The 15,983-nt window shown below is 34.9% G+C and overlaps 1 protein-coding gene across 2 annotated transcripts in view; it reads left to right on the forward strand.

The window, feature by feature from the left end:
• Positions 1-15,066, forward strand: part of SLC24A2 (solute carrier family 24 member 2) — a 292,133-nt gene extending 277,067 nt beyond the window's left edge. For both annotated transcript variants that reach the window (XM_031969129.1, XM_031969134.1), the window contains 2 exons: positions 871-1,037; positions 5,381-15,066. In XM_031969129.1, coding sequence (XP_031824989.1) covers positions 871-1,037; positions 5,381-5,630 — 417 coding nt within the window. In that variant the 3' untranslated portion in view covers positions 5,631-15,066. The remainder of the gene's footprint in view (positions 1-870; positions 1,038-5,380) is intronic.
• Positions 15,067-15,983: the final 917 nt, after the last annotated feature.

Raw genomic sequence — 15,983 nt, forward strand, 5'->3', positions numbered from 1 at the left:
ACTGGTCCTGAAGTCAGAAGGAGCAGAGTTCAAATTTGGTTTCAAACACTTAACACTTACTAGCTGTATGACCCTGGGCAAGTTACTTAACCCCAATTGCCTTGCCAAAAACAATTTTTTTTTCTATATGAGCATTTACGGCTCAGAATTCATAAATCCTATTGATTTGTTATTGTTGCTGCTGTTGTTGATTGTCTTAAGAAAGAGATGGAGAAAATGTCAATAAGATAGATTACATTTAAAAGTGTATTATGGGTACTTTTTGCAAGGAGGGTGGAAGGTAGGGAGCCAGTTATTACATGTTTCATTTTAGAGCATTCTCTCAAATGATACAAATTGCAACTCTTCTATTTCTTTCCAACCTTTATGCTTTTTATCCACATTCTCGCTATGTGATATCTTGATAATTTTCCTCATTTTCTCCTGATATCACTAGACTATCAATGGAGCTCACAAGTTATCTTTCATTCTCAACACATAACCTTTTCATCATTGTTCCTCATATATCTTTTCAACTACATCATTCATACTATTTTTCCTTAATAATTGCTTATTTATAATGTTTTGCAAACCTACTACCTGTCTCTTCATTGCCCTTATAATCATTATAATCATTTGATAGATATTCCTAATCTCTGCGAATATATCTAAAATGATGGATTTTGAACTATTAGTTATAACTCATTAAGTTATATCATTGGCGATCAAGCTTTCCACAAAACTTTCCTCTTTGTTACTGAGTTCCAGACCAAAGAACTAAGGGCACAATTGCCCTTTTCTTCCTTTTCTGTCTACTATTGCCTGTGGAGAGGTAAATCATAAAACACTATTCAGATAAATTGTAATTACTATTTTTATTATTATATTTAGGTTGGAGAAACAATTGGTATTAGTGAAGAAATCATGGGCCTCACCATCTTGGCTGCTGGGACTTCTATCCCTGACCTCATTACCAGTGTCATAGTGGCTCGGAAAGGACTTGGGGATATGGCAGTGTCCAGCTCTGTTGGGAGCAATATCTTTGACATTACAGTGGGGTAAGTACAATTTGTGCTGTTGAATTCACAAGGGAATAATTTTGTCTCATTCTGACTTTTTCTGCTTAGATGGATTCACAAGTAAAACATCAATCTCCAACATAAGACTAGCTAGTCAAAAATTAAGAATGTTAGCTAAAAGCAAATGACACAGATGACATTTTTGCTTTCAGCAAATAAATAGAAAAATTATAGATAAGTAGATAAATAGGTACTAGAGTCCCCATGTGGTTTGAACATTTAAGAAAACTGTTGAGAAAATTTCACTTCCTCAAAAAAGTTACAAACTCCTACATTGGCTATATGTTGTAGAACAACAGAGATTTAAGTCTGTTTGAGATATTTTTTGCAATTTCACTGTATTCATTTCACAGACTGTAAATTCCCTTTGACACCAGTTGGAATTTGGATAATAAAAAGACTGAGATCTGAATTCAATACAAACATCCATTCATCCTCAGGAAAAAAGAATATTGGCATGATTTGAAGCCTTTTATGTAAATATACTCATGGAAATATTCCAAGACTATTAAAAATAAAAATAAAAAAGTATAGGTCATGTTAGATTTGCATGATCTGTAGTTGTCATTATAATTATCTTCTAGAAAGGGACCAGGTAGAAAAGAATAATTCACTTTATTATCTAATTTTTCTTATGAGAAATTAAAGTGCTATCATTTCAATAGTACTAAACTTTTCTCTAAATGCCAAATCTTTGGAATTATGTCTATTTTCTTTCATTTTTCTCATGGTTCTCGTCTCCTATCATATCTTCTCCAATAGAGTCCACACAGAATTCCATTAATGGTGTGAAAGTACTATGTCATAGTGAGGAGTGCTCTAAAGGGACAAACTGTTTACATACAGGTCTAACTTCCATTACTCATTTTTAACTTGGCATAGTTTGGCATATAATGATAGCTTTTAAATTCATCTCCTTTTTGATTTTGCAGTTTCACTTCTATTTCCACTCTTAACCATAGCATTTTTCACCAGTTACTATGGTCACTGAGAAAATAACATCTGGATCCTAGTCAATCAGTAAATAAGCTTTTATTAAGCAGTTACTATGGGGGCAGACATCATGTTCTGCATTGGGGAAACAAAGAAAGGTAAAAGTCAGTCTCTGTTTTCAAAGAGCTCACAATTTAATGGAGGAGACAGCATGCAAAAAAATGTATAAATAGGGTACATATGGCCTTGGTTACCTATCAAAATTGCTATCCCAGCAACTACCTAAAATCAGATTCAGTAATGTCCTGGGATCTTCCCACAAAATTTTATATGTCCTACTTTCCCTTTCTAAAAACATATCCCCCAAAATAAATCTAAGTAAAGAAGTTACTTCTTGGTCCATTTTATTCAATGTCACAATGTTTGGGGGTGGGTTACCCAATTTTTTTTCCCTCAGAAGCCAACAATTCTTATCCCAATGTAATTGGAGGAAGGAGGAAAACAATATTAAATTTGAAGTCAGAAGACCTGGGATTGAATCCCAGCTCTGTTAAATGTGTGACCTTGGCTGAGTCACTTAAGTGACTTAACCATTCTGAGCCCCAGTTTCTTCCTTTGTAAAATGAGGAATGGGAGTATCTATATGGTGCCGTAGACAGGGTACTACTAGAGTCAGGAGGACCTGAGTTCAAATCCAGCCTCAGACACTTAATACTTACTAGGTATATGCCCCTAAGCAAGTCACTTAACCCTAATTGCCTTGCCAAAAAAAAAAGGATGAACTCTATGTTCTCTTCCAGTTCTAATATTTTATGTTCTACATTCTAAGTTTTCTTCTGATTCCTGATCCTGTGAATCTGTATTCTCTTCAATTTTCATTTCCTATCTATTCCTTTAACCCTTAATGTATCATAATGCTAGTTATCTTGTCTTGTTAACAAGTCATGTTCATCCCATGATGAACTGGTAATGATGATCATTTTGCTTTGCATTATATGCATCACAGTCCATCTTAATTCTTAGTACTCAAATGGATCTGTTATTTAATCAATGGGAATGTTCCAAGAGCATGCTGAAGCCAGGATAGCTGATTGTTAAATGTTCAATACGAGGGGCAGTTAGATGATGCAATGTATAGAGCACTGGTCCTGAAGTCAGAAGGAACAGAGTTCAAATTTGGCTTCAAATACTTAACACTTACTAGCTGTATAATATGCAAAGCAAAAATCATCCTATGATGAACTGAGAACTGGTAACATGCCTAAAGCTTCTTTTTATCCCCCATAGCACCTAGCATAGCAACTTGCCCATAATATGTTTGTTCAATATGAATGAATGACTGAACTTAGCCCATTACCAACTCCCTTTCCTTCCCTACTATCATCCCAGACTATCCTATCAAAATTGCGCATAATTTGAGTAAAATTAAGCATAAAGCTCGTGTCAATATGTTTAAATCCCATTGTCTCAGATATAATATAAACATCAATAACATCAATAAACAATAAACAATAATTTTGATGATGATGATAACTACTATTTATGAAGTACTCTGAGGTTTGAAAATTATTTTAGACATCTCATTTGATCCCTGCAAGGTAGGTGCTAACATTCCCATTTTGCAGATGAAGAAACTGAATCTGAGAGATGTTGAGTGACTTGCCCCAAATCACATAACTAGTAAGTGTCTGAGACTAGATTTGAATTTAGGCCTTTCCAACTGTAGGTCCAAAATTCTATTAACCCTTTCTGCCATGGAACCCTAATACATATTAACATGTCAAATTACTTTTCCTTTGCTGAGGTCCTGCCTTTTTGGTATTACTCCCAATCAACATGATTTGGGGGGATAGGGGTTTTTTCTATAACCACAAAATGTTTTGTCATCCATTGTTTGTTTATTTTTATCATTGCCTAGTAGCTTGTTTTGAATCTATTATCTGTAACCAAAATTATGAAATATTTTCTTCACAGTCCCAAAAATGTGTGTATGTTTATGTTTCACAAAGCAAGCTGATGACAGACAGCCTGAATTCTTACCCTAATACATTTCAACCTAATGTAACAACAAGAAATAGTTCAAATCCTTTTGGAGATAAATAGGCATAAATCTTTTTTTTATTTTAAATTTCCTGATATTTCATTTGCCAGATATCTTGCAAAACCAAACAAAAGGCAGCAGAGTAAATTGTTCATATTTTTATAGCACCATCAGCTGATGTTCGGTCATTTCAGTCATGACTGTCCCTACGTGACCCTGTGTTTTCTTGGAAAAAAAATACAGGTGGTTTGTTATTTCCTTTTCCAGTGGGTTCATTTTGTCAGAGACTTTTCCAGAATTACAATCTAGGATGTGTCTGATGCTGGATTTGAATTCATTTCTTCAGATGATCAGATAATAAATAGTGACTATTATATCAATCTTTGTATCCCCCTGCAGTTCCTGAAGCAGATTGATTTATGTGGAGTAAATGTTTAATCAATATTTAGATGGATAGATAAATGGATGAAAGATGCTACTCTGAAGATAGAAATTACTTAACTAATAATAACAATAACTTGTTTATAAAATGCATTAAAGTCTGCAAAGTCTTTCTTTACAGCATTGGGAAGTAAGTAGTGCAAGCATCAGCATCTCTCATTTTTACAAACAAGGGCATTAAAGTGAACGATTTACCCATGATTATAAGCTAATAAGCATTGGAGCCAAAATTTAAAACCAAGTCTTCTGAGTTCAAGTCCAGAACTCTTTTTACTATCCCATAATGCCTCTCCAGTATTTTCTCCTTTCACCATCACTCACTTCCCAACTCCTTCCATTCTGATGGTATATAGTTTGTCAGATTGGACTGCAATGCTGACTCAGCCTCCTGCCATGTTGAGAAATTTATTATTCACTGGCTTCATTCCCCACCTCAAATAGCTTCTGACAGGACTAGACCAGTGTTTTCTCAACCAGGTTTCCATCTCTCCCAAATCCTACTCTAGTCACAAACTTGGAAGTTAGTATTTATAAAGAATTGTTCATTGTAACATCACCTCTTTGCATTTTTACAATCACATAAAAACTTAAATTTAGAAAATATCTGGTTAGACTCAAATGAAATTCATAAATCACTTTCTGCTGTGACAGAAATTAAAGGTCTTGCTTATCTATAGATTTTTTTTTCCCTTTGGATCCCCTCACCAAAAAAAAAAAAAATTCCCCCAATCAAAAAGGAACAAAGCCATTTCCTTCCCTAACTTCCAAATCAATTCCAAAAAAGACTTCCCCTTCCAATGAAAATTTATGAGGTTCTTCATATCTGCTAAGTGTCTTTTAAAACATTCGATCCCTACTTGCCTCTCCCCTTTCCTACCTTTTTGTCTCTGCTTCTGTTTCCTTACAGACTCCCACTGCCCTGGCTCTTGTATACTACAATTCACAAATTCAAACCAGTGACCGTCAGCAGCAATGGTCTCTTCTGTGCAATTGTTCTTCTCTTCATCATGCTACTTTTCGTCATTATCTCCATCGCCCTCTGCAAATGGAAGATGAACAAAATCCTGGGATTCATTATGTTTGGCCTGTACTTTGGATTCCTGGTAGTCAGTGTCCTCCTGGAGGACAGAATTATCATGTGTCCCATATCCATATAGCTGGAAAAGCCATTTCTTAAATAAATAATTAAGACAGCAATGGATGGTCCCCAAACCCTATCCTCTCTCAGCCCGGGTCCTCTAAACCCTCTGAAGAAGAAGCAGATAGCACATAGCGCTATATTTTTGTAAAGCTTATCTCCTTGACTTAAGGAGGGATGGATTCCAAGTTCACTTCATGTGCTGCTGCCTCTATCACTGATTGTCACAGCCACACAGAAGAAACAAGGGCAGTCATTTTGTGGCTTTTCTCTACTCGCCACTGACAGGCCGTACTCCTCGCTGGTCGGAGGTACATAATGCTATAACAACATGAGCTATAATGTCAGCTATATGTATACATATATACATATATATATATATACATATACAAACCACCTGTTTCTATGTATTACAACTCTCTTTCCATACATATATTAACATATGCTTAATACACACATGAAGAAAGAAGAAATATATATACGTATAAATATGTATCACTTCAGGGATAGCTCTAGTATTTGTTTAGTACCTATTTGAGGAGGGGTACCAACTTTCAGTCTGGACTTGTTGGAAAGTGTCATCTAGTAAAATTAGGATTGGACAAGGGAAGGATTGCCTTGAGCAACATTCTTCCCTGGAACCAACATCTAAGTTAGGCTCTTGAAATGGAAAAGATTTTAGAAATTGTTAGAATCACTTAGTGGAGAGGAGCAATATTGTATTTCATAAAAACTGTACCACCCTATAGTTGCCCCTAAATGCTCCTACAAATTGGACTGAGAAGCCAGAATAGCCAGTCTGCATGTGTAGTGACAGTTTGGAACCCACAGGGTTCCTCGAGCCACTTAGCTATAAAAACCAAACTGACATTTTGGAGAGGGGAATGAAAATGAAGGTTCTCCTCCTATCACTCCAGCATGCAAGTAGATTATATGACTGCTAAATCAATTAGCTTTATTCCTAAAACAGCAAGACTATATAAACTATACCCCTGTCATTCTGATGCTCTTGCCATCATTATCATGAAAAGAAAAAGAAAGGTATTTGAGCTGTAATTGTTACCTATATCACTTTTCCAGTATCATCAGATCTTTACCTAGTTTGAAAAAAAAATTAACTTTTATGGAATGAATTACTGTCCTGAGGGAAGATCTCTTTGGGCATATAGTTCTTTTAAAAACTCTTTCAGGGTGATAACAGATGACCTTAGTGCCAGAAAAGTCATTAGCCCTACTAGAGAGATGTAGTTCAGAAGGAAAATGCAAGTTAGGGAGATGTTTAAGGAAATAGTGTTGAAGCTAAGCATTCTACAGTGAGGTTTCTTTCTGACCTCTGAGTTACTATGTTCTGGGCCAAATGTAGGGCTTGTTTCAGATCAGTATTTGGTTAAAGGTCATGCATGTCACTGTTTGTACATTTTCTACCATCTTCAGATATACTGCTGGCATGTACCCTGCTTGTAGGGGAGATAGATTGCTAAGGGCTACACATGACAATTTTTCCATGCTGTTTTCAGAGCTGATTGCAGAAAGGCTCTTGATACATGAATTTTCTCAATGTCACATAGGCAATCCATCATTTTTCATTCAGTATCTCCATCTCTAATTTATTTTTTGTGTGATTCTGCATCTCTATATAAGAGCAGAGAGGAAAACTGACCCTATCCCCCTTACTAACCCCCCCCTACAAAAAGACAATTGGCAAACAAGAAAAGCAAATGTTTCATTTCTTCAGAATTGTAATTGCAACAAATAAAAAAAAAAACAAATAAAAAAATCTGAATTCAGGATGCCCCAATTCTTTATTCATCCCACTGGACCTCTCTGTTGATATATATCATGCTGTATGTGTCATACCACACAATTGGGGGATTGGATATCCATTGGTCTTCATTATGTCATGTCACAGGGATCATCAGTTATTTTATTATAGTCAGGTATGGAAATGCATGCACATGATCACAAAGGGAGACAGTATACAAGACCTATTGAAAAGAAAGAAGAGAGGAGGTCACCAATCCCAAATCAATCAGTTCTCCATAGCAACTGTAGAGTATCCAGCCCTTCATTGACACATGGCTCCTGATAAAACTATTATACACACACACACACACATCACACTCCTAAATGGAGATTACTATTACAAAGGAACAAAATAAGACAAGTAAACAGGGCCCTCCATCCACATTTGCTTTCAAATGTTGTCTCCCATTCTACCATCCTACCATTCTCACCTTCCTTTATCCACATGCCTTTACAAGGTGTGTGTGTGATAGTAAAACGTACCCTATGGTTTTAAAAAACTGGGACTCCAATTACACCATGGAATTTATACTTTCAAGGCTACAGACCAGGGTCATAATTCCCCATAAATAGTTTTTACCTAATGAGAGTTAGCAAGCTGAAGTAAATAGAGAACTAGCATCAGAGTCAGTAAAACCTAGATTCAATTCCTTCTTGGAATATATGCTAGTTTTATGACCATGAGAAAAATCACATAATCTCTGAACATCCCTTGGCAATTCTCCATGATAGTGAATTGTAAAACCGTTACTAACCTCCACTGGTCACATACTGGAATACCAGCCTTACATCAATGAGGCAGCCAGATGACCTAGTGGAAAGAGAACTGAGGAAAACTGAAGTTTGAATCTACTCTCAGATGCTTTGTAGTTAAGTGAGCCAGACAAATTTCTCTCTTAGCTTTCCTTGGCTTCATCTTCCTCATCTGTATAATTAGGGAATTCAACTCTATAACCCTTAAGATTCTTTCTAGCTCTAAATCTATGATCCTACAAAATCACAAGTCTGTACTAAAAAAGACACATACACACACACAGGTACGTGTGTGTGTGTATGTTAGATATATATATATATATATGTACATATATATGTATATATTCCCAAAATAAATCTTTTACAGCTAAATAGGAAAAGAAGATTATCTAGACATATGATTTAATCAATAGAACTTTCCATGGGGAAACATTCTCTATTAATATACATCAACATCTTATTTGTAATTTAGAGTTTTGAAGACTAATCTAAGCTACTTCCCTATGGTTACAAAACTAGTATATGTTCCAGAAAAGTCTTGAACTCATAATATCCTCACCCCTTCCTGACTATCAACTTTGCCTTTGTCCGATATATCCACATATTTGGGGGTTCCTATATAAATGTGCACTCTATCTGTGTGCATACAACTATATACAAACATTCTCTTCTTGTTTTTTCACCCCATTCTGTTAGGCTTCATTGATGGGATTTGATTGCCTCTGCCCACACAGTTCAGGAAGTATTAAATGCAATAGTGAGTTATCTGTTTTCACCTATCATTATAACCAATCCCTCACAATTGATTTTTTTATTGGACCTATTGAGGAAATTGCTATTTAGATAATTGATTAATTGGGTTTTTTCCCATGAAAACCCTGATGTATTTATTTGCTTTACACCCCATCCTCTTAAGTGTTGGACACAATTGGATAAGGAAAGCACTCATGCAAATGGAGTCTGCAATAAGAAATGTAATAAGGTGACAACTAGATATTTAGAGAGAAAAATGAGAGCCATGAATCTATCCCCCTTGATCCACCCATCAGTAGAAGCATCTGTCTGCCTATGAATCTCTGTCCTGAGCCTGCATAGACATTGTAAAATACAACTAAGCTACAAAATACTCTCTACACATTCAAATTTTCATTTCACTGCCACCAATGGCATTGTAACTGTACAGAACAGGACCAGTAATCATCAAAAAATTTCAGAAAAATAAGTAGGCATGCTAATATTTTTACAGACAAGCATGTGTATTTATACCATCTCCATCAAGTTCTGTGTTCATTATTGAATTTAATGACATTACATATCATAAGGAGCATAGCTATACAATGACTAGCCTCAATTCCATAAAGATCCAGTTTTAGCTATTTCTTATTTCAAGATGAATTTATTTAATAGCCACTCCATTGGAGTTCTAGGGGAGGGGTATGATAGATGTTGCTACTTTAAAGACAAAAAGTTTTTGTTATAGCAATTGAGTAGAGAACTATTTTCATAGAGAACAATACTGAGCCATCAGGTGTATGTCTTGATATCTGGACTACTCTTGTCAAAGCATGAAGTAGAAAATGGATTAGACTAATGGATAGATTGATTAGACTGAACAGATTTAGATACAAAGAAATTGCCACAACTGTTGTAAGTCTACATAAATAGTTAGAATTTTAATTTAATTTCTGTGGTCTAAGTCTATTTCTGGCCTGTGGGCACCTAAAATAATTGAAGGTCCAGCTCTTCTCATGACTACACCAAAGAGAGCTTTGACATATGCATGAGATCCTATTTTTCAGAAATCACAAAGGAAATGATGAATTGTTGAATAAAATATATTCACTGAATATTGGGAGCAGTTGGTATTTCATTTAGTCTGCATGCCCTGTGTGCATGAATTTCTCCTGCAAATGCCCAGGAGGGCCAACCATGCATGGAACAGGAGAAATCACCTGCTCAAGGTTTGGCATCTCATTCTTGCTATGTGTGCACTATTTTGATATGACCTGTTGTTTTCATAGGCTCAACTCAAAGATCAAATTATAGTAACCTCAGAGGTCATCTAGTTTATCACTATAATTTCAGGGCAAGATCACACCAAAATCAAGCCAAACCAAGCCAGACATATGCTTTTTCAAAAAAGATTCCCAACAAGAAGATTCTACAGCCTCTCTCAAATTCTGAGGCCAGAAAAATTACTCTTAAATCTAAGCCAAATCCTTCATGCCCCAGTACAAGTCTGTTTGTCCATATTTTGCCCTAAGAATGATGAAGAATAGTGAGACAATTTCTCCCTTCCTCCTTGTTTAATCATCCTACTTTCTTTAGTTTTTATTCCTGATTCTAGAGCTAGGATAAAAAAAGCATGTATCCTTTACAAGGCTTGAAAATTATACACCATCACTATTCCCACTATATGAGCTTTCTCTATCAAGCATTCAATTTGACTTAACATAAAATAAAATAGCAATAAGCATTAGAGAGTAGAATAGTGGAAAAGGAAATTGAAATATATGTTTTAGTTCAAATATTATTAAATAACCCATATTGCACATTAACTGTCTACTTTGCTTAATTAGTCCTGGCTCTCTCTGGATCTTTTTTTTTCCAATACTTTTCAATCCCATGGTTTTCCTCTAGACTTTTCAAAATTCTCCACGCTTTGATATTGATCAATTGTTTCCGAAGAATTACACTTGATTCCTATACTATTATAGTGCCCAGTACGGTGGGACCTTGCTCATAGAGCTAAATGATTCAAAATAATGTGGGACGTGTTGGACTTCATTTGATGTATTCATTTGGGAAAATACTAATATAATCTTGTCATGAGGCAAATATAGGAGGTACTTGGTAAACATTTCTTGATTTATTTTATTGATTCCATGGTAGCAAAGCCCAAGAATAGTCCAGATAATAGAACTTCCATTAATTTAATAATTTATTGAGTTCTTATTAGACTAACAATTACACAAATACAAAATTTTATAAATCAGAGGATGACAGAAGGAAGACCAACCATTTTGGAACCCTACAAGATGCTTCAGTTCAACTTTGTCATTTCCATAGCAAGCATTCAATCTTGTCATTTTTTCAATACAATCTGTTTTTTCATAACTTCAACTCAGAGATCAGACAATAGTAAATTCAGAGGTCATCTAATCTAGCACTATAATTTCAGGGCAATAATTTCAGAGTCTGCTTGATGCCAATGATGAAGGTTTGGTATGAATCATAGGCTAATTGATAAGCATGGGGAACAGAGAATAGAGAATGGCTCATGGGTCAAGAGAGGAGCAGCAAGTGGTTCTTACATTATGCCATATTATTATGATTTTTAAATTAAAATTTTGTGACAAGGCTTTGCTTTGATATTTCAATAAAAACTATCCATAAATGTAAAGCAAGATACTTTACTTTTATTGATGTAATGAAAAGAGAATGGGAGGGAAAAAAGATCAAAATCTCCCACCACTCGAATTCTAAAGATATTAAAATATATACACATACATATTGCTATATGGGTTTGGGATAGACAATCCCATTCAATATAATTTGAATAAGTCACAGATTCCTTCCATTATTAGATAAAATCAGAGGAATATAAATGCCTTTGAGGTTTTTTAATTATTTGTAATATTGAACTTTATATTATTCCATGAGACATAGATGTCTTAATTAAAGCCATAAAATAATAATAATTCAAATATTCAGGTGTTTTGAATGTAGATATTCAACTAAATAATAATCCATTAGTCACTTGTTTCATAGTGATTGTTGTAAACTAAAATGTGTCTTTTCTGGGTTTTTTTGAATACTTTTAACTGTTGTATAAGGGCAATCCTATTTTCCTAAAATAGAATTAAAGCATCTCCCATTTTCAGAGAACTCTATATGAAAATCGACTTATAAAACAAAAAAATCAGAAATGATTCTTCATTTTACCAAAGCATATTTAATTTTTACAGAAGAAACCATCACCCCAGTTCCTTTAAATGGCATGCTCTCTTAATGCATTTGGAATTTTTCAATTTAAAAAATGCAATTTAACCCACAACATTTCAAGCAAGGTATAAGTATATGAGCAAAGGAATTAATAAATTAGCAAACATTTATCAAAATATCAAAAGATTTATGACTACATCAGTAGGTATCTTCTCTCCACTGATGTATACCATATTCCCTCCATGCCTTAGAGATGTTCTTTCTGAGCTACTGTGGCCAAAATAATAATAGTTGCTATTGTTATTGTTGTTGTTGTTGTTATTGTTGTTGTTGTTGTTGTTGATGTTGTTGTTACCTGTTAACCAGTGCTTTAGCAATGAACCTCTCCAATTTTAACTAAACTGGTCCTCCAACTACAGAAATAGGATCCATCACTCAGCCCATACTTAAAGCCTTTCCAGTTTGATATAGAAACTGTCAAATCTTATGTTCCAAATGGCATGGTCTTCAAGAATCCAGGGTTCATCTCCATGCCAGGTGAGACATTAGATGGGACTTTTGCCAAGGAAATTTAAAGTAATAAACAAATATGTCCATATGTTAATATAGTTTAAGCCTAAAAAGTTCCTTTATTTAAAATGGCAAATTTGTAATGTATCACTATCTCTAGTTAGTCATAGTTTAAGCAAAACAGTGGGTAAAATATATGACCTGAAAGTAGAAATGCCTGAGTTTGAACCTTCAAAAAACCTTCAAATGCTTCAGTCATTTACAAGGTGAATGACCCTAAGAAAAGCTCTTAAATTCTCTCATTAAGTTCCACAAGAAGGAGGAAGGAGAAAAGAAGAAGGAGGAAGGAGAAAGGAGGAAAGAGAGATTATCCCCACATATAATATATAATAATATATCATTTTATGAGGGATAATAAGACCAGCTATCTTGCAAGGTTGCTGTGAGGATCAAATGAGATTTTATATGTACACATTTTTGCAAACCTCTAAAAAATGCTACATAAGTATTAGCTATCATTTCTGTACCTTGTTTATGGATATCTTATTAAAAGCATATTTCTAAGAAAATATACTGCTGACTTTCCCCTTAAGGCTGCAGTATCTGGCACAGTGTATGACAGGTTGTATTGAACATAATTAATTACAAGTGATAATAGTATTAAAATTTGGACCATCTTCCCACTCACTTCCCTACTGACACATATGTACCTATATTTTCCCAACAAAGCTAAAGGTATTTTGTGTTAATCAAAAATACACATTTCATTAGAAACACAAAATTTGAATTGGAAGAAACTTGAAATGTGATCTTTTTTGGTCCAATGAATACCCAAAAAGAATACCCACTCTGTAACATACTTAATAAATGATCATTCAACCTCCACTTTAAAGCCTCCAACGATAGGGAATTCACCACCTCTCTAGGCAGCCCATTTCACTTTTGAACAGTGTGAATTATTAAGAAGTTTTTCCTGACATTGAGCCTAAATTTGCATCTTTTCAATTTCCACCCGTTATTCCTGGTTCTGTCCTCTGAGGCCAATAGAAACCTACCTCATTATATCTTTTTGATGTGATTCTTTAATAAAAATCCAATATAAATTGACCTCATTTTCCAGAGTTGTCTACCACAACTCAGGGTGGAAATCCCTCTAGTTTTGGGCTAAATCCATAGATAAAAACAACTAAATAGTTATTTCCTGTTAAAATGTGTTTACATTCATTGGAGAGTTGGGTTAATTCAAAAGGTGAGAAAAAATAGATATGGAATATTTTAACCAACCATTTCCTTCTGTTGAGAATCATCTTATAAAATAATAGAATCTTATAATATGAAGAACAGCCCTGTATTGAACAAGCAAACCCTTCAGCTACTAGTACTACTGTCTCCCAGCTTGACTCTGTAAAGAAACCTAAGATGCATACAAAAAGTTAAGGCTAATTATTGCTCCTACCATTACTCATAAAATCTTCAGAATCAAACTACCTTGTTTCTTCAAGAAGTCTCAAATAGTGACCAGGAAAAAAAAGGAAGCAAAAAAATACCATCTTGCTGCACAGATTTTCTTAAATGCAAGATAGAAAGATAGTATCTGGTTCTCCATGCAGAATACTAATAAACATTTAATTTTTTAAAATAAAGTATCTGTTCAAACAAGAACCCAGATCTAGAAAGGAGGAATGATCTGGACCTATTTTATGGATATGGGGAAACTCTTGGCATGAAAACACCCCCATTGATACAGATGAGCAACTTGATCATAATTCGTGATTTTAGGGATTCACCCAAAGACTGAAAGATTGACTGACCATAGTCACTTGAATGACTTGAATGCAGATCTTCTTTATTCTATAACAGGTCCTCTGTCACAGCTCAGATTCAATGGCCTAAAACAAATAATTATCCTATTGAAGGGCTAGGTTAGGGTGCATTAGGAATAACAAATTGCCATTTTATAAAGGTCCTTTTTACTGGGAGAAACATTCATATCCTTTATTTATTTCCTTTTATTCTTTTTAAGATTTTTATCTGTCTTTCCCCCTCAAATGAAGTTCTTATCATGTCAATCAATAAAATTAATTTGATGCAGTTCCTAATTTATGTTCCTTGCCTTACATGTTAGCATTGACTCTTTTTCATTGTAAGATAATATATGTCAAAACCACTGCATTTTTTTCTCTAAAATATGAATCTGTACATAGGATGAAAGCTATACTCATTTGTACATAGGTCACTTGAGATTCTGTGTTCTGTCTCATGTTTTGCTCCAATACAGGGGATTTCACTGTGTTCCTGTTATATTTTTCACACTAATGTGTCACCCACCTCTGTGTTACTACTCCTGATGATTATTTGCTCATATACAAATCCCTTTATGCAACTAAATCTTCTAAATGTGAAATGATAATGATAATAATAACAATAATAAAATACTCAAGTGATTTGTTTGATTTCTTCTTCAGCATGATCTGTACATATATTCAGGAGCTAAATGTCTCCACTGTCTGGGTGGTGGGAGTGAAGTGAGCAGCCTAAATGCCCATAGTCTCTAAATCCATCAATTCTCAGAGATTTTCTGCTCTCAGGTCAAATATTAGCAGTCAGCAACCAAAGAATCATTTTACTCCAGAGACTTGGCCTTGGGGGAAGCTTCATCAGCAAATTTTTTTGTCTTGTCCAATCATAATTCCAATGAAATGATGCTTCATGACAAAAGGACAGAAGAACTTGCAGCTATTGGCCCGACTAATGGAATGATAAATCTAGCACTCAGAAAACAATTTAGATTCCTGCTTTGCAGCTTAAAGCATCCATCCTTTACATTTCCCCTTCCACAAAATTATAGGAAAATTCCTTTATTTTTAAAATACTAGAACTAGGATAGCCCCCAAAGAGAAGTTGTTAATGAGTCAATACCAAGTTGGATATTGACTGAAATGTATGATTAGAAAAGGATGTGGGTTAGTCATGTTTCAGGAGCCAAGGATAATAGATGGAGTGGGGTGGATAAGTATTCTGTTGGTACCTTCCAATTAAAAACAACAAGCCATAGGATTGATCTTACTATGTTGGTTAGATTTTGGAGAGAGGGCAGGTTTGTTGATGAATACAGACATGAGAAGGCACGGATAGGTTATGGTCTGTGCTGATAGAGAGAACACCCCCATTACTCACATTACAGATTCATTAAAGTATTGAAGATGTCATCTTGGCAGGAAGCCTCTAGCAGAGAGACTGGAACAGCACAGCTGAGAGAGGACCAGACCTGGAGTCAGGAAGATCTAAATTCTGGGCAAGTCACATTTCCCTGTTTATCTCAGTTGCCTCAAATGTAAAATGAACTGGGGAAGGAAATGAC

This window comes from Sarcophilus harrisii, chromosome 1 (assembly GCF_902635505.1).
Source record: "Sarcophilus harrisii chromosome 1, mSarHar1.11, whole genome shotgun sequence".
NCBI classification, from domain to species: Eukaryota; Metazoa; Chordata; class Mammalia; order Dasyuromorphia; family Dasyuridae; genus Sarcophilus; species Sarcophilus harrisii.